The sequence below is a fragment of the Schistocerca nitens genome, chromosome 3, assembly GCF_023898315.1.
Source record: "Schistocerca nitens isolate TAMUIC-IGC-003100 chromosome 3, iqSchNite1.1, whole genome shotgun sequence".
Lineage (NCBI taxonomy): Eukaryota > Metazoa > Arthropoda > Insecta > Orthoptera > Acrididae > Schistocerca > Schistocerca nitens.
Genome location: NC_064616.1, coordinates 927,307,344 through 927,334,825, shown reverse-complemented (window position 1 = coordinate 927,334,825; position 27,482 = coordinate 927,307,344). Strand labels below are relative to the sequence as shown.

The window sequence follows — 27,482 nt, the reverse complement described above, 5'->3', positions numbered from 1 at the left end:
TCCAAGTCACTGTAGAAAGAAAAGACAAACCTTGGAGAATTGTGTTGAAGATAAAGTTGTTGTCCATCAAAAGTAAAAAAGAAATCCTAAGGAACGTAATTTCACTTTTTCGTAAACATTAAACTCGTATAGGAGGTAATTCAACTGACAAAAATTTGGTGTATGTCGATGTTCTCTCAATATAATTACAGTACGAATTTTTTTTGACGATGTGAATTTAGCGCGGTTATATACAGGGTGATTCAAAAAGAATACCACAACTTTAAAAATGTGTATTTAATGAAAGAAACATAATATAACCTTCTGTTATACATCATTACAAAGAGTATTTAAAAAGGTTTTTTTTTCACTCAAAAACAAGTTCAGAGATGTTCAATATGGCCCCCTCCAGACACACGAGCAATATCAACCCGATACTCCAACTCGTTCCACACTCTCTGTAGCATATCAGGCGTAACAGTTTGGATAGCTGCTGTTATTTCTCGTTTCAAATCATCAATGGTGGCTGGGAGAGGTGGCCGAAACACCATATCCTTAACATACCCCCATAAGAAAAAATCGCAGGGGGTAAGATCAGGGCTTCTTGGAGGCCAGTGATGAAGTGCTCTGTCACGAGCTGCCTGGCGGCCGATCCATCGCCTCGGGTAGTTGACGTTCAGGTTTCATAACTAACCTTTTTCGTAGGACTCTCCACACAGTTGATTGTGGAATTTTCAGCTCTCTGCTAGCTCTGCGAGTCGATTTTCCTGGGCTGCGAACAAATGCTTGCTGGATGCGTGCTACATTTTCATCACTCGTTCTCGGCCGTCCAGAACTTTTCCCTTTGCACTAACACCCATTCTCTGTAAACTGTTTATACCAACGTTTAATACACCACCTATCAGGAGGTTTAACACCATACTTCGTTCGAAATGGACGCTGAACAACTGTCGTCGATTCACTTCTGCCGTACTCAACAACACAAAAAGCTTTCTGTTGAGCGGTCGCCATCTTAGCATCAACTGACGCTGACGCCTAGTCAACAGCGCCTCAAGCGAACAAATGTACAACTAAATGAAACTTTATAGCTCCCTTAAATCGCCGACAGATAGTGCTTAGCTCTGCCTTTTGTCGTTGCAGAGTTTTAAATTCCTAAAGTTGTGGTATTCTTTTTGAATCACCCTGTATATTGAATCTATGAAAAACAATAAATACACACCTATTTCTTTACTAGTTAGTTGCTACTAACTTTTGTGGATGGATGGAAGAATTAGATTTGCCACGCGGAGAGGCCACGCGGTTAGAGGTGCAATGGCACAGATTGCGCGGCCCCTCCCGCCGGAATTCGAGTCCTCCAAGTGGTTCAAATGGCTCTGAGCACTATGGGACTTAACTTCTGAGGTCATTGCTGCCCTAGAACTTAGAACTACTTGAACCTAACTAACCTAAAGACATCACACACATCCATGCCCGAGGCAGGATTCGAACCTGCGACCGTAGCGGTCGCGCGGTTCCAGACTGTAGCGCCTAGAACTGCTCGGCCACTCCGGCCGGCTCGAGTCCTCCCCTGGGCATGGGTGTGTGTGTATTGTTCTTAGCATAAGTTTAAGTAGTGTGTAAGTCTAGGGAGCGATGAACTCAGCAGTTTGGTCACTGAGGAATTCACACACATTTGAGCATTTGAACAAGACTTAGATTTCTTGGAACCATAAACAAGCCGTTATATTACTGTTCGTCAAAGTGTGTGTGGAACTCTCAGTTTTCTATAGCTGCTGTGGTTTTGTATCTGTGCACAAATGAGAGCATCTTAACGTGATGGATAGTCGTATAATATGCCAGAACACCTGTTCTGCGAGTTCAAAATTAGAGTAGAAATGCAAAATCTACTATGTGAAGTATCGCTAAGTTGATGCATACAACGGAAGGTCTATAGCGCTAGTGTTAGTCGGATGTTCAATTCTGTCCTTTCTGGAGACAGAATAACATCAACATGTATTTCATTCCTTTCAAACCATAAGGACGTCCTCCCCCGGTAGCTGAACGGTCAGCGTGACGGATTGTCAATACTCTGGGCCCAGTTTCGATTCCCTGCTGGGTCGGGGAATTTTCTCCGCCTAGGGACTGGGTGTTGTGCTGTCCTCGTCATCATCCTCTCATCCTCATCGACTTCAGGTCGCCGAAGTGGCGTCAAACAGAAAGACCGGCACTCGGCGAACGGCCTGCCCGGCGAGGGGCCCTAGCCATACGATTAAATAAATAAACCATCAGGAACTTGTCCAGTCCATGCAACACAGAATCACGACACTATATTGGGTGTGAAAACAGGTGGACCGATATGGCGAAATTCAATGTTCTGGGTACAATATTCATTTTAAAAGCATAAGATCACACTTAGAAAGAGAGTTTGCACTTCTTTAGGTGCAAATTTTATTGATATCGGTACTATATTCGCTATTTGCAACGCAAAACTCAGTGATGACGATACAACATTCGTTTCGAAAGCATCTGGATAGGAAGGTTTACACTACTGTAGGTCCAAATTTTCAGTGATTTCAGTACAATTTTCGATGTTTTCAAAATTGTTTCGATGTCTTTCTAATTGACGTAGTGTGGCGGGGTCTTTTGGTACAATATTCGTTGTAACAAGCATAAGATCACACCTGCAGAGTGAGTTTACACTTGTTTAGGTGGAGATTTAATTGACTTTGGCACAATATTCGCTGATTTCACCATAAAATTGACGAAAAAATTCAGTTATTTGCTGTATGTATGGCGCCTGTCTCCATTTTTACGGTAGCAAGACACATCTGAATTGCACGCAACGGTGAGTACTGCATGCTTCAAACGCTAGAGGGCCTGAAATAGATGCACGGTGACGGTATTGTTGACAGTGAAAGCATGCTGAAATGTTCATAACTCTGTGGATATTTCCGCCTAGTGTTTCTCCTGACAACTGCATAAAAGCAAGCAGTATTCGAGGCTAAGATGCGATGTCGTTCATTCTAAATCTAAAAGAACGTTAGTCTAAATTAAAAATGAATTACTTTCCTCCTGTAGATCTGAGCAGGTGGAAGTGGAGTATAGCACTGATCGGCCTGGAAACATACAACAGCGCAGCTAATGTTACTGAGATAAATAATAAACTGCATCTAAGGAGTGGGGAAGTCGTCGTGATTCCTCCTGGCATCTACGACACTATCGATCTAAATGCGCGTATAAAACAATTTATAATAGGATTTAAGCTATACGCAAACGTTAATACTAAACGCAAACGTATTAACGTTTGCATATAGCTGAAAACAGAGTAAAACCACAGAAGAGACAGTAGACTTTAGCGACAAACGTTCAACAGGATCGCTAGTAAATTTGTCGAGGGGACAAGCGCTCCAGCATAATACTGATAAAATTTACGAGTCAAATCAACGAGTGGACATATTACTAGTCAATACGATTCGTGTAAAGTGTAAGATCATGACGAACTCGTACCTTAACGACAGATTAGTCCGTACTATGTATGCATTCTTTTATAGAGCGGGCCCTGGTTGTAAAATTGCAGAGGTTCCCGGTAATGTAATATATCTTCCCGTGATTGTTCAGGTATTAGATCATCTCGAGCTGGATATCGTATCTCAGAATGCGAATGCAGTTGATTTTCTCGGAGAAAAAAGTATAGTGTGTCTTCATCTGAAGCAAAATTATGGGTATTAAGTATAAATATGGCTAACATAATCATCAGAAGACACTTTGCACCGGAAGCAGTTCAATACGATGAGCGTATCATGAGCCAGGAGTATTATTCCCACTAACCGTCTGCCTCAGAAATGTTTTATAATAATGATAAGGTATGAATTATTATTCAGCATCAACAAGTATTGACACTTCCAAGCAAGAGCTTACTATATTTGGAGGGGATATTTACACCTAAGAAAGCCACGGGCAACCAGTAAATTCACGCCTTACACGTAATGCATTCGCCTTGCTGTTTCAATAAACAAGATGCGAGCTTAACTGAGTTGAAATAACCGCACCACAAAGATGGGGATCACATCCACGCTCATGACATACGCCTCTGCAACAACATCGGCTCTGAATGCTCTACAAAATGCAGGGTGATTCATAGACGGATCGATAGATAACTTCTTTAGTGCATGCCTCCGCTCACGCGCCTCTTTGAAAACAGCAACAGAATTCTGATGAACGCTAAGCAGAAGCTGATTCTAATTCGAAGCCCTACAGATAACAACTCGGACATTCTAACATAGGGAGAAGAAGAGCATAAAATTGTGCTGGATGATTTGATGTGGAAAGTACCACACCTATAGTTTCTTTTTTCCTTTTAAAAAAATTATGTTTTTTGTTTATTCACTTCCTATTTTCCACCTCCCCACTTACAGGTTTCAGGTGATTAACTTACTCAAAAATGGTTCAAATGGCTCTGAGCACTATGGGACTTAACTTCTAAGGTCATGAGTACCCTAGAACTTAGAACTACTTAAACCTAACTAACCTAAGGACATCACACACATCCATGCCCGAGGCAGGATTCGAACCCGTGACCGCAGCGGTCACGCGGATCCAGACTGTAGCGCCTAGAACCGCACTGCCACACCGGCCGGCTTAACTTACTCTTTCCACTGCACTCCTCATAAAGAAGTGTCAAGGGACCTTGTGAGGAACTGTGAGGTGACTGTACTGATAAGCAGGCGTTGACAGGCAGCAGCTGGACGCAGGATCTTGGAATATCATCGTGGTACCGTATAAGCACCACTTGAAGAAGCATTGGATTAGAAGTACTGTGAATATGCACGTAGTACCAGTCAACCGTGTCGGCTTTCCAGTACAGGGTGACAATTATTGAACTATATGAAAAAAACGTAAATTAGTTACAAACTACGGCGTGCACACAATTTATTTAGGTTTTAACATGTTCGATATGCTTGCCATCATTGGCGATGGTGTGGCGAGACGAACAGCGAAATTGTGCTTGACCCGCTGAAGTGTCGGAATATCGATGCTATTGATGACCTCTTGAATGGCTGTTTTCAGCTCAACAATGGTTTTGGGGTTATTGCTGTACACCTTGTCTTTAATATAACTCCACAAAAAGGAGTCGCATGTGTTCAGATCCGAAGAATATGGCGTCCAATCGAGGCCCATGCCAGTGGCCTCTGGGTATCCCAGATCCAGAATGCGGTCCCCAAAGTGCTCCTCCAGGACATCAAACACTCTCCTGCTTCGATGGGGCCGTGCTCCGTCTTGCATGAACCATATCTCGTTGAAACCAGGGTCACTTTGGATAATGGGAATGAAATCATCTTCCAAAACTTACATGTACGATTCGAAGTCACCGTGCCATCAAGGAATATCGCACCAATTACTCCTTGACTGGACATTGCACACCACACAGTCACCCACTAAGGGTGAAGAAACTTCTCGATCACGAAACGAGGATTCTCAGTCCCCCAAATGCGCCAGTTTTGCTTATTGACGAACCCATCCAAATGAAATTGGGTCTCGTCGCTAAACGAAACCACACTAATTCCCACAATGTCCCGAAGCCAACCGTGCAGTTTTACCGTCCTAACGCAAACCGTTCAGAAGTTATGGCGATTTTATTTCATATAGTTCAAAATTGTCACCCTGTCGTACGTGTGTCAACTATGGCTAACTCCCGCTATCACGAAAAGCGCATAGATTGTGGTACGTGCAGACATGAGCTGCACGAGCTACTCTCGCTCCCACGAAAACTACGAGTGTCAGCGCTGTACTAGATTCGCACGAAGGCAGATGTCTGCTTCTCTCGGTACATGGGTACCTGCCGCCCGTATATAAATCAGTGCTGTACGGCTCCTTCTCATTTCAGTCTGATCAGCAATGAAGCGCTCTGCACAAGCTTATGACGAATGCGCTGATAAGAGCACTCTTTTGTCAGACGACGAAAACTGGGTTCCCAGCATAACGCCACCACTTTTCGATGATGAGACAATTGCATTTCTCGTTAATGATTTACGTGAAGATGAATGTAATTTTTTTCTGGTTATACTTCTTTCTTGGACAGACTTATATCTCTAATAAGCTTAGTTTAGTTTCATTTTCAACTCTTGTAGTCCTGTCATACTCAGTTGCTTGTAATGTTAGGCTATTTTGATAATTTTTAATTTTTGGCCGCCTAATTACGACTGAATGAAATATAATTTTCGTGCCATGTGCTTTTCACCTTTATTCTTTTCAAGGCAGCTTCAGTGGCCTGGAATATGTACACATTTTTCCAATGAATAAAGGCGAAACGCGTATGGCACGAAAATTGTATTTCATTCAGTTGTAATTAGACGGTTCAAAAGTAAAAATTAGCAAAATACCGTAATATTAGGTTGTTTTAAATCTCTGCATACTCCGGGAATCACAATGATGTGGCACGAATCAGTTTTACAATTATAGTACACTCTCTCAATGAAAAATTGGCAACATGGCGACCATTAAATGACTGTATTATCTATTAAGTTCCTTATATCACTGGATGGATGATCAAAGATTTATATGACAATATCTCATTACTTTCTGTGCCACGTTAAGGCTGACTGATGGATATACATAAATTATTTCTCCTCCTAGTGTTATATTTATAAATTTTACTTTTGCTTGCAAACGGTGATTGATTGTTGAGAACGAACTTCTGAGGAAGTAATGTACTGTTGAGGCTGTATGCCCAACTGCTCAAAGAAATGTCTGCAAGAGGCTCTCGAATCGGCACCGGATATTTCATTTGTTACACACTTCTGTGCAACAAACACGTTTTTCATCTCAAGATGATCTCTATGTCGATCTGAAATGGGTTGTCGAATTTAAAGAAAAAGGTCATGATACATATAATGATTTTCTTCTGTGAATCAATAGTGGTGACGGTTCTCTAGGAAATCATGTCATTAATTCTGCATTTAGCGAGATGGCAACACATAGTGTTCATGGGAGACCTTTGTCCGAAAAACTACACATACTGATGGAGGCAGGAGAGCGTTAAGGATGTGAGTTACATTTAATAATTGTTATTACCAAACATCTTATAAACCTGCTGTAAACAAGGAAGGGGCTTTAGTAGTGCAAGATGTTAGTATGTATGCAAGGGGTATTCTGGACCAAATTTGACCTTTGGCTTTGTCCCTGTCATTATCTTTTCCCTCCTCTCCACTTTTCATTAAAATTCCATGTTTCAATAATCGGATCAGCAGCTCTATATCTATCTTCGCGTTAGTAGCTTCACACCACTTATTCTTCGCACATTATGTATAGTTTTGGCAATACCACTGTTATCTATTAGTTTGAAACAATTTCCAAATTGTTTTTTAAATTGATACGTTTGCAAACGATGATGAATGGATTCACTCAAGGAGCTTGATGGAATGATACTATCAGGCGAATTTTGTTTATAATAAAATTATTGTTCAGATACTGTTTCAGATTTCTGTAGTGAATCACGTAGTTTTTATCATATAATTTGTAAATCAGTTTCTTTGCAACTCCTGGCTTGATGATGCTTGGTGTTGGTACCATTTTCTCTGGGCATAATGGCAGACTGGAGTGAAGTTCCTCGATATTCCGGGAGGACGACGGTTCAATCCCGCGTCCGGCCATCCTGATTTAGGTTTTCCGTGATTTCCCTAAATCACTCCAGGCAAATGCCGGGATGGTTCCTCTGAAAGGGCACGACCGACTTCCTTCCCAATCCTTCCCTAATCCGATGAGACCGATGACCACGCTGTCTGGTCTCCTTCCCCGAAACCAACCAACCAACCAACCTCGATATTCAGGGTCTAATTCTAAAATGTAACTAACGGGTGAATCGTCTGGTAGGCTCATTACATCAAAACTGTCCATAGACAGCCATGGAAAATCAGAGAGCGGGAAGTAACTGAATCATTCCCCATCTGTAGAGACTATTTACATTGAGATATACAGAATGATTTATGTTATTTTCGTCATAATCAGCCATGCTTTTGTTGATGTTCATCTTATATCCTCCCTTCAAGACACCATCAATTCCGTTCAACTGCTCTTCCAAGTCCTTTGCTGTCTCTGACAGAATTACAATGTCATCGGCGAACCTCAAAGTTTTTATTTCTTCTCCATGGATTTTAATACCTACTCCGAATTTTTCTTTTGTTTCCTTTACTGCTTGCTCAATATACAGATTGAATAACATCGGGGAGAGGCTACAACCCTGTCTTACTCCCTTCCCAACCACTGCTTCCCTTTCATGTCCCTCGACTCTTATAACTGCCATCTGGTTTCTGTACAAATTGTAAATAGCCTTTCTCTCCCTGTATTCTACCCCTGCCACCTTTAGAATTTGAAAGAGAGTATTCCAGTCAACATTGTCAAAAGCTTTCTCTAAGTCCACAAATGCTACAAACGTAGGAGTGATTGTTTAAAACATTATGTGTATGTGACCAGTAAACAATAGCACATCTGATGCCACACTAAAGAAATTGTAATTGTTATATGTCCATTACAAATTACAATTTTAAATTAGTAGTTTCCAACAAGGCATCTACGCTAAACTGGGTGAAGTTACATAATGGGCCGGATCCAGTTTGTACATTTTGAGAAAGATTATGTGGAAATTTTCTAAGACATAGGTTAATAGTAACACAAATGTAATTTGTAGTAATCTCCTGATGACTTGCACTCAAACACCATACCTTGCATGCTCTTTGGTATTCATATTGTTCGATAGTAGTTTTACCACACAGCAAGCTTTTTAATGCTTCAGTTGATGGCAACTGTTTCATCTACAAAACAGATTTTCAATTACATACAAAGAAAGACACTTTCATCCGAGAAACAGATTTGGCAGTCACATACTTATAAGTGAACACACTTTTCTTATTAATCAAATTAAATTGTTCACTATTGGGGAATTACTTTCTTGTTACTTTCAATCCATCAGGTTTTAAATATGATACATATTTTTCCAGAAAACACGCCAGAGAGTTCAAGGATTCTATAAATCGAAATTTTATATCGCAATGACGTTCCACTGAGACATATTTAGTAAATATTTTATATCTTTCCATATTTGTCTAAACCACAGAAACATGGCTGGATTTATTTTCAGCCATTTTATTATGCCCAGTTTCTTCCACTTGTTTACGTAAGTTCATGATAATAAAGTGAGCATTGTAATTCGTCAGGTTGTGCAACACAATAGGAATTATAAATTTAGGTTCAGAATACAAATTAAAGTTATCATGTCCAGGTCCTAGAAATCTGCCTGTAAACTGAGAATGATCTCTGTGTTTCACATCAGTTTACTTGAAGTGTTCCTCGCAAATATGGCAAATGGCTGCTGCTCTAAATGCCACTTTCACAGAAAGTAATTTTTATGCACTCAACTATCATAAAAAGCTGTTTTCTGACCCATTCCACACAGTCAGTACCTTGATACAGATGAAAGTCTGAAAAATTCTCACTGTACCTACAGTACATGTGGAAAACAATAATATACAATCCGTGCACATGCGTGTCGTCATTTACACCTAGTCGTAGAAAGGCTTCAGTATCTGCATATATGACAAATGGTAGATTTTTTCTCCTTCTTTAACCATCCATTCATGCTAGACACGTCTACAGAGACATTTTTGTTGTTCTTCTCAAATATTTCCATGTGTTTCAGATATCTAGGAAATGAAATATTTGTAAACGTTAATGCACCTGAATAAGGAAGATAATTAGACAAACGGGTCACATGGTCTTTCTTAGGCTACAAAACAATTATAACTGACTCTTTGAAACAATAATTATCGTTGTTTAAGTCGACATTTATCATGGCATGTTTGTCTGTAATCACGCAAAGTTTCAAAATTTATTTTAATGCCTATCTGGAATCACAAACCTGAAAAGTTTCCAGACTTTTTAATAGTCAGTCTGTGACACTGATTGAATGCAATTTATTGATGTCATCAGACAGCGATACTGGAGAACTGAGACATCTCCATTTACGAGATGTTAGTGAAGAAGAGGAGCTGGCGCATATAGTTCAGTAACATATAGCTGTTTGTGTCGTGAAATTGAAATCTGGCATGAAACACCTCAGCTGCACTTGAAGGCGCTAGCTTACACTGAACTAGCATGGTTTTCACAGATGTGAGTACTGTCCAATGCTGAGCCAACAAGGTCTTCACTGATGTAACTAAGTGTTAAAGGACAGGGACTGGAAACACTGCAGCAACATCAACACTGTATTTTGGACAGTGGAAAAGTGTTATTTATGAGTTAATTTCCGTAAAATTAAGTGTGGTGTGTCTTTGTATGCATCCCGCCAACACATGAGAATGCAGTTGAGAAAGGATTTTTGAATGCTAACTATGAAGAGATACCTATATCCAATAATTTAGGGAGAGTACTACATAACACAATAATGTAGAACATTAAGAACTAAATAAAGAGTACCCACTGCAGTGACATGAAATTGGTGACACATGTTTGGGTTGATATGGAGAGCAGTTGTTTGCATAACAGGTGGACCTTATATCCACCAGTCATTTTTTTTTACTTCGTATCTCATAGCTACAGATCTGCAGTAGCAATGTCAAAGAAAGAATCAATAAATGGAGATGATGAAACTAGGAAATTTACAAGATGGTTATCTGTATAGGGTGGATTACTAAGTTGAGTGTTTGTGAGGTGTAGCATCGTGTTTGTTTTGTTACAGATAATTATCAATGTGAAACGAAGTTATAAGGTTGAGCTTACTGTTGGCAAATAGTCCTACGAATCGTAAAATCGACATCAGATGGATGGCCCACCATCAGAAGTGTCTTGATGACCTCTCCGTACAAGACACTATGGAGAGGTTTGGGAATTAACTCAGCACATCAGCACATGGCCTGGTGATCAGAAACTGTACACAGATACCTCAAAGTCCCTAGCCAACCAAATATTGATGAATGAAATTTCTTCTATCATCAGGATTCGAACCAACTACCCAGAGGTCAAGCACCAAACTTCTGCCAGTGAGAAGGATTTGTCATAAGTAGAGATAAAATGATGTGAATTACATGCAGTTAGCACTAGTAGGGCAAGGTGGTTTCCAAGACGATGCTGCCCACTGTATTAGTATGTAAAAGTCACTGATAAAGTAAGTACCCTCCTCTCATTTCCCCATTCCTCGTAGGGAATGGCTTAAGTTGACTAATATTCTTAACATCCTTGGAATAACAGGAATCTGCAGTATAAATTTACTCCTCCACATAGGTGGAGGTGGGGGGATTGGTGTAGGGTACAGGAAACACAGCTTTAAAAAATAAAAAAATATTGGTTTTTGGCATTTAATACATTTAGACAGGCTCCCACAAGGCCACACGCACGCACGCACACACACACACACACACACACACACACACACACACACACACACACGAAGTCCATTTCATAGACAGAAATTCTTATAGTATGGTAATACCACAATCATTGCCAAAGGGCGGTGTAACAATCTTAACGTTGTTTACTATAACATTAATACTTCCATAGTAGCCTTCTTGCACACAGAAGTCGTAGTCTGATGTGTAGGGCAATTCGGCAGCTATGTCCTGACACCATGTCTCTAGAACGTCTTGTCTTTACACTTTTAAAGCACGTAAATGCCCCCTCATCCCAAAATCTATAACTAGTACTTACATTAATGTCTTGCAGCTTCTGTCACAAATTACAATTACTCTCTTTGTGTAATGCGTTTTCTAAACAAATCTGTAAACTAATGTCGGCAAGGGATAATGGTATGTGACAGAATTATATATGTTGCCACCCCAATACAGCATCAAGTTGTTTCTAACGTAGTGTAGTATACATGGTAACTCTGGTGTGCAAATTTTACATTGTCAAACATGTAACTGCATGACACAGACATGCTGGTCAACTGCAACTATAAAAACTTCTATGTATCTACACATTAAAGATCTAGGCTGTATATATGTAACACATGGAGATGATAATAATAATGTTCAAGGTACTGACTTTGTCCCTTTGTAAACACACATACACGGTGACAATTATTGAAGTATATGAAATAAAATCGTCATAGCTCCTGAATGGTTTGCGTTAGGACGTTGAAACTGCATCGCTGGTCACGGGGCATGATAGAAGTTAGTATGGTTTGGTTTAGCGACGAAGCTCACTTTCATTTGGATGGGTTCGTCAATGAGCAAAACTGGTACATTTGGGGGACTGAGTATCCGCATTTCTCTTCACCCTCAACGGGTGACTGTGTGGTGCGCAATATCCAGTCACTGAATAATCGGTGCGATATTCCTTGATGGCATTGTGGCTACCAAATGGTACGTGAAGATTTTGAAACATGATTTCATCCCCATTATCCAAAGTCAACCTGATTTCGACAAGATGTGGTTCACGAAAGACGGAGCTTGACCCCATCGAAGCAGGAGAGTGTTGGATGTCTTGGAGGAGCACTTTGGGGACCGCATTCTGCCTCTGGGGTACCCAAAGGCCACTGGCATGGTCCTAGATTGGCCGCCGTATTCTCCATATCTGAACACATGCAACTCCCCTTCTGTGGAGCTATATTAAAGACAAGATGTTTAGCAATAATGCGAAAACCATAGCTGAGCTGCAAACAGCCATTCAGGAGGTCATCGACAGCGTCGATGTTCCGACACTTCAGCGGGTCACGCAAAATTTCTCTATTCGTCTGCGCCACATCATCGCCAATGATGGCAGGCATATCGAACATGTCATAATATAAATCAAAATATCTGTAGTGACGTTTACATGTTGAATAAAGTGTATGCATTCTGTTTTTTTCATATAGTTCAACAATTGTCACTCTGTAATCATGTCAGTTTGGTGTGTTGGTTTCTCACAGCAGTCTCCCCAGGACTTCCCCTCCTGGGCATAACGGTGGTTGATCTACCTCTGGACGCTATCTTGGTTGTAATGCAGGTGGATACAACTCTGACTGTTACCCCCAGACCTAATGCTGGTGGATCCATCTCTGGATGCTACCCAGTATGGAACATGAGTGAACCTACCTCCAGCTGTTACTCCTGACCTGACACTGGTGGACCAACTTCAAGATGCTAAGCTGGATGTAATACAGGTGGAACCACCTCCAGCTGTTAGCACAGACCCGAAACTCGTGGATCCGCCTCCAGATGCTAACCTGGATGTGGCTCTACTGCTGCTGCTAGCTCAGACCTAACATTGGTGGAACCAATTCTGGATTCTCCCCTGTATGTAGTACAGGTAGATCCGCACCGAGCAATGTATCCCTTCTGAAAGCTATCCTGGACCTACCCTACACTGCCCCTCCCCCCCCCTCCCCAAGAGAAATCAAAATACTAAAATAGCGTAATTGGGTCATATGTGTTTACAAAGGGGTTGAAGTCAATTCATGGACATTATTATTATCGCCGTCCATTACATGTGTACATCTTGGATCTAGTGTATATACTAAAGCAACAATAATGATTATCATTGTCCCTGTATGCACTTGCTGCCCCTGTGCATCCTTCTTCGCTACCAGATCTTCCTCATTTCCTAGTATTCTTAGCTGGTGCAGTCTCCTTAAATTTTCTTTCCCCAGAATTCATTATGTGAGAAAACATCTATTTTTTACACCTATAAATTCCTTTTATGTCTGCCACTATCATTATTATTTATATTGTTATTATTTTTATTATTAGTGTTATTTAGCGGTAGCAGCAGTAGTAGTAGAAGTAATGACAATATTGACTTTATCTGTTCATAGTCAGTATTATTTACTCACTTCGCTACTACACACACTCAAATCATTTTAATACTATTTGTCATATTGTAATTGTTATTTCTTAGGTATTTATTGGAATCTGAGACAGAAGCTCCAGAAATTTAATGTAAGTAATAGTTATAGATTTGGGATGATGACACATGTATGTGCTTTAAAAGTGGAAAGACAAGACGTTGTAGAGACATGTGTCAGGATGTAAATGCTAAATTCCCCTACACATGGGCATTACTATCTAACATCAGATCACGACTTTTGTGTAGATGAGGAAGGCTACTAGGGAAGCAGTAACGTCATTACAAACAACGATAAGACTGTTACATCTCCACTGGCTAATGATGGTGCTATTACCATACTATAAGAATTTCTAACTATGGAATGGATGGTGTGTGTGTGTGTGTGAAATGTGCAACAAACAATACTTTTATTTTCTAAACCAATGCTTGCTGTACTCTATACCAGTCCCCTCCCCCATTCCCATATGAGATGGAGTAAATTTATTATGCAGGTTCCTGTTATTCCTCAGATGTTAAGAATATTAGCCAGCTTAAGCCATTTTCTATGAGGAACCTTTATTCTCTCACTCTAGGACCCTGTTAAAGTGATATAATATGCATCAAAGTTCTATGTCATAACGGATCATACCCAAAGGACTTAATGAGAAGCCTGAAATCGTTTCCTAAAACGCAACTTGCAAGATTACTAAAAAAGGGCGGTTGACAGGTTTAGTGTAGACATTTAACCGTACTAGAGAGGCCAGGTATGGACTGTAGCCAGAAGAAAAAGTCTCTGCAGCTGCGACATATTACTCCCCTCCCACATATGTCTCATGGCATGAGCATATTTCCGATGCCTGATGGCGCAGCAATTCAGGTAGCTATATGTTGACGCCACTGCCCATAACTTAGAAGAGATGATATGGCATAGACGGCATTTATCTGCTGCAGCTCGCTGACAATCTTCTTCCGTCCGCGAGGTGTTTACATTAGCTGAGCAGATATCAGGAAATGAAGATGTGGCCTGGACGGCACAGTGCGGTACTCTCACAGTGTAGGGCCCTCAACAGCTGGAGTATGTGTATAGGACGCAGCAACTACCGTAGCTACGTAGATCGTCGTAAATATTAAAATATGATACTGTTGCAAACTCTTTTTCCTCATTGAAGAATTTATCTGGTTTCTTGCTTTTCATAATATAAATGTCTAACCGCTTACAGTTTTCAACTTTGTGTTAAAATTTCTAGTTGTTCGTTAACGCTACCAATGTTATGTCCCTCTGTTTGCATATGTAAGCCTAATTGCGTTTTATTGCTGGTGTAGGTATGCTTTTCAAATTTCAAGTCAAAGGACCCGCCCATCCGGCCAATATAGCTTTTGTAGTCACGACATGATATTTTATAGACTCCAGATTTCCTGTATTTATTGTTCTTATGTGGTAAGTTATCAGGCACTAGCGTTTTTATCCGAGGGTGTACTGGAAAGTAATGCCTTCGATTTTTTTGTCTAATACTGTGAAAAGTTTTTTCAATAAAGAAAGCTTTATTAACATTCTAAATCTTTATTCTTTATGTCTACACATGTATTTCTCAACAGTCATCTTAGCGACGAACACATTTCTACTACCTAGAGACCAGTTTGTTGATACCGTCGCTGTAGAATGTTTGACTTAATTGATGGACCCACAACCTTACCTCTGCTTGAACAGATTCATCACTCTCAAAGTGAAGTCCTCGAAGATTTTCTTTAAGGTTTGGAAACATCAAAATCGGATGGGGTCAAGGTGGTATTGTATGGAGGATGATGGATGACAGTGAACCCAAGGCGTCGGATTGGGTGCTCCATCTGTGGACGAATTTTCCGAGCTCATGATTTCAGTTTTCTGAGGGCCACACAGTATCTTGCACTGTTTATGATGATGCCTTTAGGCATGAATTCCAAATGCGACACACGTCGAACATCCCAGAACGCTGTGAGAATGACGTTGCCTCCTGATGGCATACTCTTGAACTTTTTTAGCGTCGATGATCCTTTGTGGCAGAACTTCATTGATGATCTTTTGTTTTCGGAGTCAAAATGGTCAACCCAGCCTCCATCATCTGTCACAATGTTGTTAAGCAACCAATCATCCTCACGCACAAATCCCAACAGAAACTGTTGACTGATGTCTAGTCTCCTCTGTTTCATTTCAGGAGTGAGCATTCGTGCACCCAATGTGCACACAGTTTTCTGTACTGCAGCTCTGCAATGATGGTCAGTACAAGCTCTTGTGACATCCTACAGTAACCCGAGAGCTCTGTCTGTGTTACCCTATGATTTTCTCTGGTGAGGTCATCAGTCCGATGTGGATGAGTCTTTTTGGTTGCCATACGCTATCGTCCGCTCCGGGCTCTGTCACATACGTTGAGGCTAGTCCCACCGTTTCTTCATTACAAGCATGGACAACCCAATGTCTCACATTACTGATCTCGGTGCGATCATCACCGTATACAGCTTCCATTCTTGTGTGGATTCAATTGGACGCACGTTTTCTGTGGTTAGTAACGTGATTACAGTGCGCTGTTTCTCACATACCGATGGAGTTATGTTCCACACTGCCATGTTAAACGATACAATTCAGAGCCCTCTAGTGGCTGAGGAGTGCAACTTGGGTCAGCGAAGCTGGGAAGTCGGCCGGGGTGGCCGAGCGGTTCTAGGCGCTACAGTCTGGAACTGCGCGACCGCTACGGTCGCAGGTTAGAATCCTGCCTCGGGCATGGATGTGTGTGCTGTCCTTAGGTTAGTTAGGTTTAAGTACTTCTAAATTCTAGTGGACTGATGACCTCAGAAGTTAAGTCCCATAGTGCTCAGAGCCATTTGAATTTTTGAAGCTGGGAAGTCGAGAGAGTAATATCTCAACCGATACTGAGCACAGAATAAAATATTCGAATTCATTACTTTGCAGCAAGCCTTAGTATTAACTGATGTAATGAACACAATTGTAACTCCCTTTCTCCGGAATTTGTGATCGCCATGCCCGCATCTCGTGGTCGTGCGGTAGCGTTCTCGCTTCCCACGCCCGGGTTCCCGGGTTCGATTCCCGGCGGGGTCAGGGATTTTCTCTGCCTCGTGATGGCTGGGTGTTGTGTGCTGTCCTTAGGTTAGTTAGGTTTAAGTAGTTCTAAGTTCTAGGGGACTTATGACCACAGCAGTTGAGTTCCATAGTGCTCAGAGCCATTTGAACCATTTTTTTTGTGATCGCCATCTGCACATGCAATTTTTGCTCTTCTTTATATTTTATATAATTTTGTTATATATGGTGTTCACTACGTTCGGGTCATATTCTTTTGCAAGCGTGACCTGTCTTAATATGCCTATGGCATGCAGGGATTACGGCCACCAGCCATTTACCACGTTACAAGAGAACGAAAAAAAGAAAAACAAAATGGTTGAAATGGCTCTGAGCACTATGGGACTTAACTTCTGTGGTCATCAGTCCCCTAGAACTTAGAACTACTTAAACCTAACCAAGCTATGGGCATCACACACATCCATGCCCGAGGCAGGATTCGAACCTGCGGCCGTAGCGGTCGCGCGGTTCCAGGCTGTAGCGCCTAGAACCGCTCGGCGAAAAACAATAATTAGATATGCATAAGAGATATCTTGTTTGCAAGCAGGAATAAATTTAATAGATGGGAGACGGTAAATGACAATTTAAAAAGGCATAATGGAGCACGACCATCTGTGGTACAAAACCAGTACGACTCTTCCACGTTTGTATGTACCTGTATTGCACTTAAGTATTACTACTTCATGTGCATTACTAACTTCTTGCGGCGTAATGAATAGTCCATTAATTTCCAGGTATGCAGCCACTCAAATAAAACTTCTTCCACTGATATTTCGGCCGCGTATCCTCAGAGTGAGTTGCAGCACCGATGACAAGTTTTTTTTTCTTTCTTTATTGTGATTTCATTCCCCCTCCGCTCTAACGCCGAGTGACATTATAGTTAAAAAAGAGGAAACCATACATAAAAAAGGCGAAAAAAGGGGCACATAAAAACATAATAGGTGGAGACATTGAGGCTAAAATAGACATTGACTTGGGGACGTTCATTGTGGGACAGTTAAAAAAAGTCGACATAAAATTAAAAGAACACAGATGGTGAGTCGTGGGGCACATAAAATACACTGGAGTCACACGCACAAGTTAAAAGTGTGCCACAGAGTAAAAACACACCAGAACCAGAGACACTTAAAAAACCACTGTAAACGATGGAACACACACGAAGAAAAAAACTGCTGGGAGGGACCTACTGAGGGAGAGGAGGCCTGAGAGGAGGGAAAAACAGGGGAGAGGAAGGTGCAGTGGTGGAGGGGGGCTGGAGGGGGTGAAAGGAAAAGGAAAAGGGCAAATTTAAAACCAACGGTCTTCTGGAGGTACGTGTACAACACATTTGTAGTATGGCTGCATGGGATGGATGAATTACATCAATTCCTGAGCATTTCAGTTCTATCCAAGCTAGTATCAAATTTACTGTGGAAATAGAAAAAGACGGCTGTTTCCCCTTTTTGGATGATGTCGTTCGATATAAAGTTGATGGCACACTCGAACATGCCGTATATCGTAAACCTACACATATAAATCTATATCTACATGCCAGTAGCTGCCATCAACCTTCACAGACCATAGGTGTCCGTAAGATATTAGCGCATAGTGCGCACTTTATAACCGATAAGAAGACCTCACATACCTCAAGAGCATTTTTGAAGCGAATGGACTTTTTCCGCAACAGATCCGTAGAGCATTCAATGTAAAACCTAGAATGCAGGGGCCGGCCGGTGTGGCCGAGCAGTTCTAGGCGCTTCACTCTGGAACCGCGAGACCGCTACGGTCGCAGGTTCGAAGCCTGTCTCGGGCATGGATGTGTGTGATGCCCTTGGGTTAGTTAGGTTTAAGTAGTTCTGAGTTGCAGGGGACCGATGACCTCAGATGTTAAGTCCCATAGTGCTCAGAGCCATTTGAACCATTTTTTTAGAATGCAGGTATGTGATGGGGAAGAAGATAGTAATGCCTTCATATCAAGTGCGGAACTCATGGACTTCGAACGTGGTCAGGTGATCGGATGTCACTTGTGTCATACGTCTGTATGCGAGATTTCCACACTCCTAAACATCCCTAGGTCCACTGTTTCCGATGTGATAGTGAAGTGGAAACGTGAAAGGACACGTACAGCACAAAAGCGTACCAGCGAACCTCATCTGTTGACTGACAGAGACCACCGACAGTTGAAGAGGGTCGTAATGTGTAATAGGCAGACATCTATCCAGGCCATCACACAGGAATTCCAAACTGCATCAGTATCCACTGCAAGTACTATGACAGTTAGGCGGGAGGTGAGAAAACTTGGATTTCATGGTCGAGTGGCTGCTCATAAGCCACACATCACGCCGGCAAATGCCAAACGATGCCTCGCTCGGTGTAAGGAGCGTAAACATTGGACGATTGGACAGTGGAAAAATGTTGTGTGGACTCACTAATCACGGTACACAATGTGGAGATCCGATGGCAGAGTGTGGGTATGGCGAATGCCCGGTGAACGTCATCTGCCTGCGTGTGTAATGCCAACAGTAAAATTCCGAGGCCGTGGTGATATGGTGTCGTCGCGTTTTTCTTGGAGGGGGCTTGCACCCCTTGTTATTTTGCGTGGCACTATCACAGCACAGCACAGGCCTACATTGATATTTTAAGCATCTTCTTGCTTCCTACTATTGAAGAGCAATTGCATCTTTGAACACGATCGAGCACCTATTCATAATGCATGGCCTGTAGCGGAGTGGTTACACGACAATAACATCCCTGTAATGGACTGGCCTGCACAGAGTCTTGACCTGAATCCTATAGAACACCTTTGGGATGTTTTGGAACGCCGACGGTGCCAGGCATCACTGACCAACATCGATACCTCTCCTCCGTGCAGCACTCTGTGAAGAATGGGCTGCCATTCCCCAAGAAACCTTCCAGCACCTGATTGAACGTATGCCTGCGAGAGTGGAAGCTGTAATCAAGGCTGAGGGTGGGTCAACACCATATTGAATTCCATCATTACCGATGGAGGGCGCGACGAACTTGTAAGTCATTTTCGGCCAGGTGTCCGGATACTTTTGAACACATAGTGTACTAGAATGAGATTTTCACTCTGCAGCGGAGTGTGCGCTGATATGAAACTTCCTGGCAGATTAAAACTGTGTGCCCGACCGAGACTCGAACTCGGGACCTTTGCCTTTCGCGGGCAAGTGCTCTACCACCTGAGCTACCGAAGCACGACTCACGCCCGGTACTCACAGCTTTACTTCTGCCAGTACCTCGTCTCCTACCTTCCAAACTTTACAGAAGCTCTCCTTTCTTTCAGGAGTGTTAGTTCTGCATGGTTTCGCAGGAGAGCTTCTGTAAAGTTTGGAAGGTAGGAGACGAGGTACTGGCAGAAGTAAAGCTGTGAGTACCGGGCGTGAGTCGTGCTTCGGTATCTCAGGTGGTAGAGCACTTGCCCGCGAAAGGCAAAGGTCCCGAGTTCGAGTCTCGGTCGGGCACACAGTTTTAATCTGCCAGGAAGTTTCGCAAAGTGTACTTTTCGTCCACGAGAGGACTGGCTTGCAGAACACCTATTAGACTGATCTTTTTTACGAGTGTTTTCCTGTCAGTCTGAGGCCCTTACCAGGCTGAATTAATAAAAGAGGTATGCTTTATCCGACATAGGATTACGGGGTGCTGAACGACAAGAAGCTTCTGTGGTCTGCGATTATAAATCACTGATCGCTATGCTAGTCAGAAAGAGACGTGCTTACTACAATACGCAGATTGCCTTTCCAGATCAGGACGATTAATGTTGGAGATGCAAAAGCAGTGATTCGTATTGGGAGATGGTTCGATTATCAAGTACTTTACCGTTTGGGAAGATTTTGCTAACGGCGTAGTTGTTATTAAGGTTTCATTTTGTGCAAGGCGTAGCATATTTCTTAGAGGCCGAAGAAGATTCAATCGCCAAATATATATTACTCTTTTATCAAACCGCAGACAGCCGCCCACCAACATATGGATCAGTACTGGATAACTGCCATCTTTTTCTAAGCAGAATAACTCAGCTTCTGCTTGTCTCTGTGAAGTCTGGAACATAATTGACGAATCTCGGGTAATAAAAAGCGGCGGGAGGACTTGATTCTTATCAGCCCATGGGGAGAGGGGAGGTTTCCCGCCTTTATGAGGTCGACACCCTCGAGAGGGCGGCGGGTGTATCGGGAGCTGCGCTTCTTACCGTGGATGGTGTGTGGTGGAGGGCTCTCCTGGTCGAAGCCTGTGGTCACGGATGAAACAATGACAGTCGCACTTCCTGAACCATTTCCTGTCCTACACTGTGACAGAGAGAGTGTTTAGAGTGTGATTTATTGCTTGGACGCTATGCAGTGGTAGGCCGACGGCAGTGGCGTGGCAACTGACTTTGTTACGGCGTGGTGCTGGCCAGAGCAGAATCCTGTCGCTCGTTGTTCAGTGACAGGTAATGTTTCTGTGACTCGTCATCATTTCGACACACACTGATTATGCCGAGAGAACGTAGAAAGTGTCTATTCGTTGCACTGCCGAAATTGTTTTTGTTATTATATGACACTGTGCTTCTTACTTATCGGTAAATTTTGTTAGAATAATGAAATGAGTTACTTGTTAAAAGCTTTTTATTGGAATGCAGGTGTGGGCATCTGGAGAAATTATAGTAATTAGCAATTGGGGGGAGGGGACATAAAATGTCGTAACGTCATTTTATTATAGAAGTTCGGAAAATCAAATGGCTTATCTCAGTAATATTTACCACCATTTTCTAAGTAGGATAGCTGATGTTCCATCTCACCACGGTGTATAGGCAAGGAGGAGGGGAGGGGTTGAGAAAAATTATTGTTAATAATAAACTGGATATTAATTTGTTATTATTGTTTATAAGAAGTATCTCCCAAAACAAACATGCTCCATTCACTACAGAGTACAATGGACAAGTGAATGACAAAACACACATCATTGGGATAATGAAGATATGAGGGGGAATGGGGGACTATTACCGCCCCAGGGGGAGACCAGAGGGAATCAAGTGACCTTGGAATACGACGAAAATAGCCCTTTGTCCCGGAATCAATCCTGTGGTTTGGTGACCTCACTTTGTGCCTGAGGAAAGGGAGGGGGTTTATTGTTGACTAGGACAATATCCCTTTGTGGCAGTACCAGTCCTGTGGGTCGATGACCTTACCATGTGTCGGGGGGAGGGGGTTTGGCGCACGGGTAGGTGGCTTATTTTATCGGTGACATTGGCATACTAGGACAATGGTCCCCCTTGTCTCAGAACCTGCCCTTCTCTACTATTGTTACTAACTGTGAACTAACCATTTTAGTGTATGTCTGCGTAATAGAAAAGATGTTTCCTTGTGTCAGTACTTGGATAGCTACTGACCTCGAAACTGTTGTACTGCTTGGGTAGCTTCTCGAGCATGTCTTCTGCAAGACGGTACACAATGTTCTCCCTCGTCTCACCGCCTTGGCTCCCACCTTCCTTTGGCTGCACATTGAGAATGGTGTCGAGAATTTCTTTCGCCGTGTTGATTTGGTACCTGAAAATTAAAACGTCTGTGTCTTATTTACTACGTAAAACTGCCTGTAATTGATGGGTGCCCTACCATACCAATAGGTGACGTATATTGGCCTTGGCCTACAGGCTGCAATGTCTGTGGCTCGAGACGCATTGGCATCACATCATTTCACATCATTATTATGTGTTTAGGAACATCTCTACTCGACCAGAAGTAAATTTAGTTTCTCTTAAAGCTTTATGTATCAACATAAATACGATTTAAATAAGGAATTACAATTAGGAACAACTTAAATTCGAAGGAACATGTAGAAAACGTTGTGGGGAAGGCGAACAAAAGACAGTTTTATTGGCAAGACACTTAGGAAATGTAACAGATCTACTAAGGAAACTGCCTACACTACTCTTGTTTGTCCTCTTTTAGAATACTGCTACGCGGTGAGCCGGCCGAAGTGGCCGTGCGGTTAAAGGCGCTGCAGTCTGGAACCGCAAGACCGCTACGGTCGCAGGTTCGAATCCTGCCTCGGGCATGGATGTTTGTGATGTCCTTAGGTTAGTTAGGTTTAACTAGTTCTAAGTTCTAGGGGACTAATGACCTCAGCAGTTGAGTCCCATAGTGCTCAGAGCCATTTGAACCATTTTTTGCTACGCGGTGTGGGATCCTTACCAGATAGGATTGACGGAGTCCATCGAAAAAGTTCAAAGAAGGGCAGCACGTGTCGTATTAATGCGAAATATGGGAAAGAGTATCAGTGAAGTGATACAGGGTTTGGATTGGATATCATTAAAATAACGGCGTTTTCGTTGCGACGGTATCTTCTCACGAAATTTCAATCACGAACTTTCTCCTCCGAATGCAAAGATATTTTGTTGACACCGATCTACATAGGGAGAAACGATCACCACGATAAAATAAGTTAAATTAGAGTTCGTACGGAAATATATAGGTGTTCGTTCTTTCCGCGCACTATACGAGATTGGAATGATAGAGAATTGTTAAGGTGGTTCGATGAACCCTCTGTCAGGCACTTAAATGTGAGTTGCAGAGTATCCATGTAGATGTAGATGTAGAATAATGTAACCAGAACGCGCGAGTGTCCCAACAGATGTCACAGTGGAATAAACCATCTGTATTCCTTTGACACCATGGCTTCATTTTACCGAAAAACATGTTCAGAAATATACTTCTCTCCACGCTATGAGGACGCATAATTTGTAAGAGACAGGATCTAAAGTGGAGTATAATACATTTAGTTTTTGCACAATGTTTCTGAAAAATAGGTAGAAATGCTAATGAGTAATATAGAAAAGGCCATTCTTGAGAGGACACATATTGTGTGTGCTTTTTGTACATATTTGCAAGATAACTATATATCTTTAGTACATTCCATGCGCGATGTTTTTGTCAGTGTTGCGAATGTGTAAATTTCAAAGTACAGAGACACAAAACTAGGTAAAAGCTTACACAGAATTTGCACACAGAAGAGCTAATATTCCCCTCATAGTGAAACTTGGTCGTCACTTCAGGGAGATAAAAACAAAAGGCATGTGGAACTAAAGTAAAATGGATAGAAAACAGAAAGTAATGTGAAAATGGTTTCTCTCACCCGACATGTAAACACTGCCGAGATAACTGGGTAAACTGTTCTCCGCTTCCAAGTCGCGACATTTAAGGTAAAATGTGACCGAATTGACGCGACTTGGAAACTGAGAAGAAATTTATTCTTTTTGCTAATTTCTGTTTTCCCGTTGGGTTTGTATTCTGATTTTGTGATGAAGGAATGTTCGGCTTTAGAAAGTTTACGTTTGTTTTATCACAGTTTTTCTTACTTCTGCATCCATCACTATCGTATCATTGTAAGCTACCTTTGGTCTTTTTCCCGTCTTTGTGTTTCTGTATGTATTCAAGATAATATTAAATAATATAACATTTGAGACATTTCACACTATCTTATCCTAGATCAAAGTTAACAAAATTCAAGATGGTAAATTTTTCGTACGGGAGAACTATCACAATTTTACCGGAAAACATGTTCAGAAATATACTTCTCTCCACGCTCTGAGGACGAATAATATGTAAGAGACAGGATCTAAAGTGGAGTATAGCAGGAAGAAAGATTTGGGTCTGCAGTCCTCTCGACGACGGGTCATCAGAGATGGAGCACAAGCTCGCATAGGGAAGGACCTTTGGAGCTACGTAAAACCCTTATTTTCTTCAAGATGTCGGGAAGCGCCTCGTTCACGTACTTGGTGAAGTAAAATCTGCTGTGAGCGTAAAAAAAGTTAACGGAATGAGAGTTTCGTAATGGAATTTGTCATGTTACCTTCTCGTTCTTGATCACATAACCTAGATTCTGTGACCCCTACAAAACATTGGTGACGATTTTCACTTAGTTTAGGAAATAATGTTCTGTAAACGCCACCATCTGATGATAAGCCAGCAGGAGCTTGAAAGCTAGTTCATGGACGAATAATTTTTTCAAGGCTGTAGCTCTGGTTTGGATGCTGCCTCACTCCAAGTTATCCTATATTTCGAATTTTTTTTATTTACTATGATCTGTAGTGTACCAGTTGGACTACCGACAGAGACTGAATTATCAGTCGTATACGTAAACATGAGAATTTTGTATATTTAATTGTAATGAATAACAATTCTCAATAGATGCTTTTGACAGTTATGCTTCGCAGGTTTCAACACTGTCCTCAGGATGAAGAAAACAGCCGCCATTCTCTTCTCTTTGCAGGCTAGTATTTTCTGACTGCTAGTGGTGTAGCCTCGAACGTTTTCAAATACTCACCATTTCCGTAATGTCTGCGTCTGAACATAACAGCAATTAAGCCAAGTTTACTCTCCCGTAAGAAGGTGATCCACATAGCGACAAGCTCCGGTTTTTAATTTTTTGGTCAATGTATTATTTGATCCTCTGTCAAGCAGTATAGCGTCCATTCGGACCAAACCTTCTGGGCATTAACCTGGTAATTAAGAGATGTCAGCTTTAGTTCAAGGCATGATTAACAACGAATATCTTCTATTACTTCCATACAGCAGCAAAGTTCCCGTCAATAATTCTCGATAAAGGTTGACTAGAGTAGGGAGCACCCACCAGGTGATGTTATCCGCCTCTAACTTGTGAGCATATCATGCTCACGGTAGCATTTATTTGTGTTTTGTTTGTTTCTTTTACTTAAGTATTGCTGAACGCCTGTTAATGTTGTGCAGGCAAAATATTCCAGAGCAGCGGACAGCAACGAAACCAGTAACCTCTTCTAAAATACAAGCTGCATGTAAATTTATACTAACAATGGTAGCTAGTGCAAATCGAGAAGTACGATTGGTGCTCATGTTGCGAACGGTTACGATAGCTCTTTCGTGTAGGGAAGGAATTTTAGTGATAAATTAATTGAAATATGATTTCATGTTATATATTAGTCTGGGAAATGATTCAATTATAATACGTCATACAGTATTCTCACTATGCTATTTTTGTCAAAATAATAATTACCATCCAAATCTTTAAGCTTCAATTACTGCTGTAGCGAGCGGCGTCAAGTGCTGGAAGGTTTAGTAGTTGGTGGCAGGGGCTGACATACTGCGGCCTGCCAGTTCGAACCCGGACACGAGCAGTTATTTACTATTTAGTATTTATCATTCCTGGAAGGTTCTTTAAATACGTGTCCTATGTTTGTAATGCTTGCATACGATGGAATATCCTATGTTTGTTTCAATAACAGCATTCTAGAATATTCGATGTTCGTATAAATACACACATAAAAAGAGGATTTGCATCACCTCGGTTCCGAGAGATCCGCAACCTGTACAGAAAATTGAAATAGAGGTCAACATAAACATTATTTCCGCCCTTTTCATTGCTCGTGAAAACCACACATTGCATGTTGTACCACCATACAGCGAGACCTTCAGAGGTGGTGGTCGAGATTGTGTACACACCGGTACCTCTAATACCCAGTAGCACGTCCTCTTGCATTGATGCATGCCTGTATTCGTCGTGGCATACTATCCGCAAGTTCATCAAGGCACTGTGGGGTCCAGATTGTCCCACTCCTCAACGGCGATTCGGCGTAGGTCCCTAAGAGTGGTTGATGAGCCACGTCATCCATAAACAGCCCTTTTCAGTTTATCCCAGGCATGTTCGATAGGGTACACCTCTGGAGAACATGCTGGCCACTATAATCGAACGTTGTCGTTATTCTGAAGGAAGTCATTCACAAGATGTGCACGATGGGGGCGCAAATTGTCGTCCATGAAAACCAATGCCTCGCCAATATGCTACCAATATGGTTGCACTATCGGTCGGAGGATGACATTCCCGTATCGTACAACCGTTACGGCGTCTTCCATGACCACCAGCGGCGTACGTCGGCCCCACATAATGCTACCCCAAAACATCAGGAAACGTCCACCTTGTTGCACTCGCTGGACAGTGTGTCTAAGGCGTTCAGCCCGACCTGGTTGCCTCCAAACAAGTCTCCAACGGTTGTCTGGTTGAAGGCATATGCGACACTCAAAGGTGAAGAGAACATGATGCCAATCCTGAGAGGTCCATTCGGCATGTTGATGGGCCCATCTGTACCTCGTTGCATGGTGTCGTGGTTGCAAAGAGGGACCTCGTCATCGACGTAGGAAGTGAAGTTGCGCACCATGCACCCTGTTGCGGACAGTTAGAGTAGTCACACGACGTCCTCTGGCTGCACGAGAAGCTTTATTCAACATGGTAGCGCTGCTGTCAGGGTTCCTCCGAGCCATAATACGTAGGTAGCGGTCATCCACTGCAGTAGTAGCCCTTGGGCGACCTGAGCGAGGCATGTCATCGACAGTTCCTGTCTCTCTGTATCTCCTTCATGTCCGAACAACATCGCTTTGGTTCACTCCGAGACGCCTGGACACTTCCCTCGTTGAGAGCCCATCCTGCCACAAAGTAACAATGCGGACGCGATCGAACCGCGGTATTGACCGTCTAGGCATGTTTGAAATACAGACAACACGAGCCGTGACCTCCTTCTTGGTGGAATGACTGGAACTGATTGGCTGTCGGACCCCCTCCGTTTAATAGGGGCTGCTAATGCATGGTTTTTTACATGTTTGGGCAGGTTTAGTGACATCTCTGA

General features: G+C 42.2%; 1 protein-coding gene across 1 annotated transcript in view; it reads right to left on the bottom strand.

The window, feature by feature from the left end:
* Positions 1–27,482, bottom strand: part of LOC126249493 (dynein axonemal heavy chain 5) — an 856,962-nt gene that overhangs the window by 15,335 nt on the left and 814,145 nt on the right. The window contains 1 exon segment of the mRNA XM_049951144.1: positions 22,221–22,377. Coding sequence (XP_049807101.1) covers positions 22,221–22,377 — 157 coding nt within the window.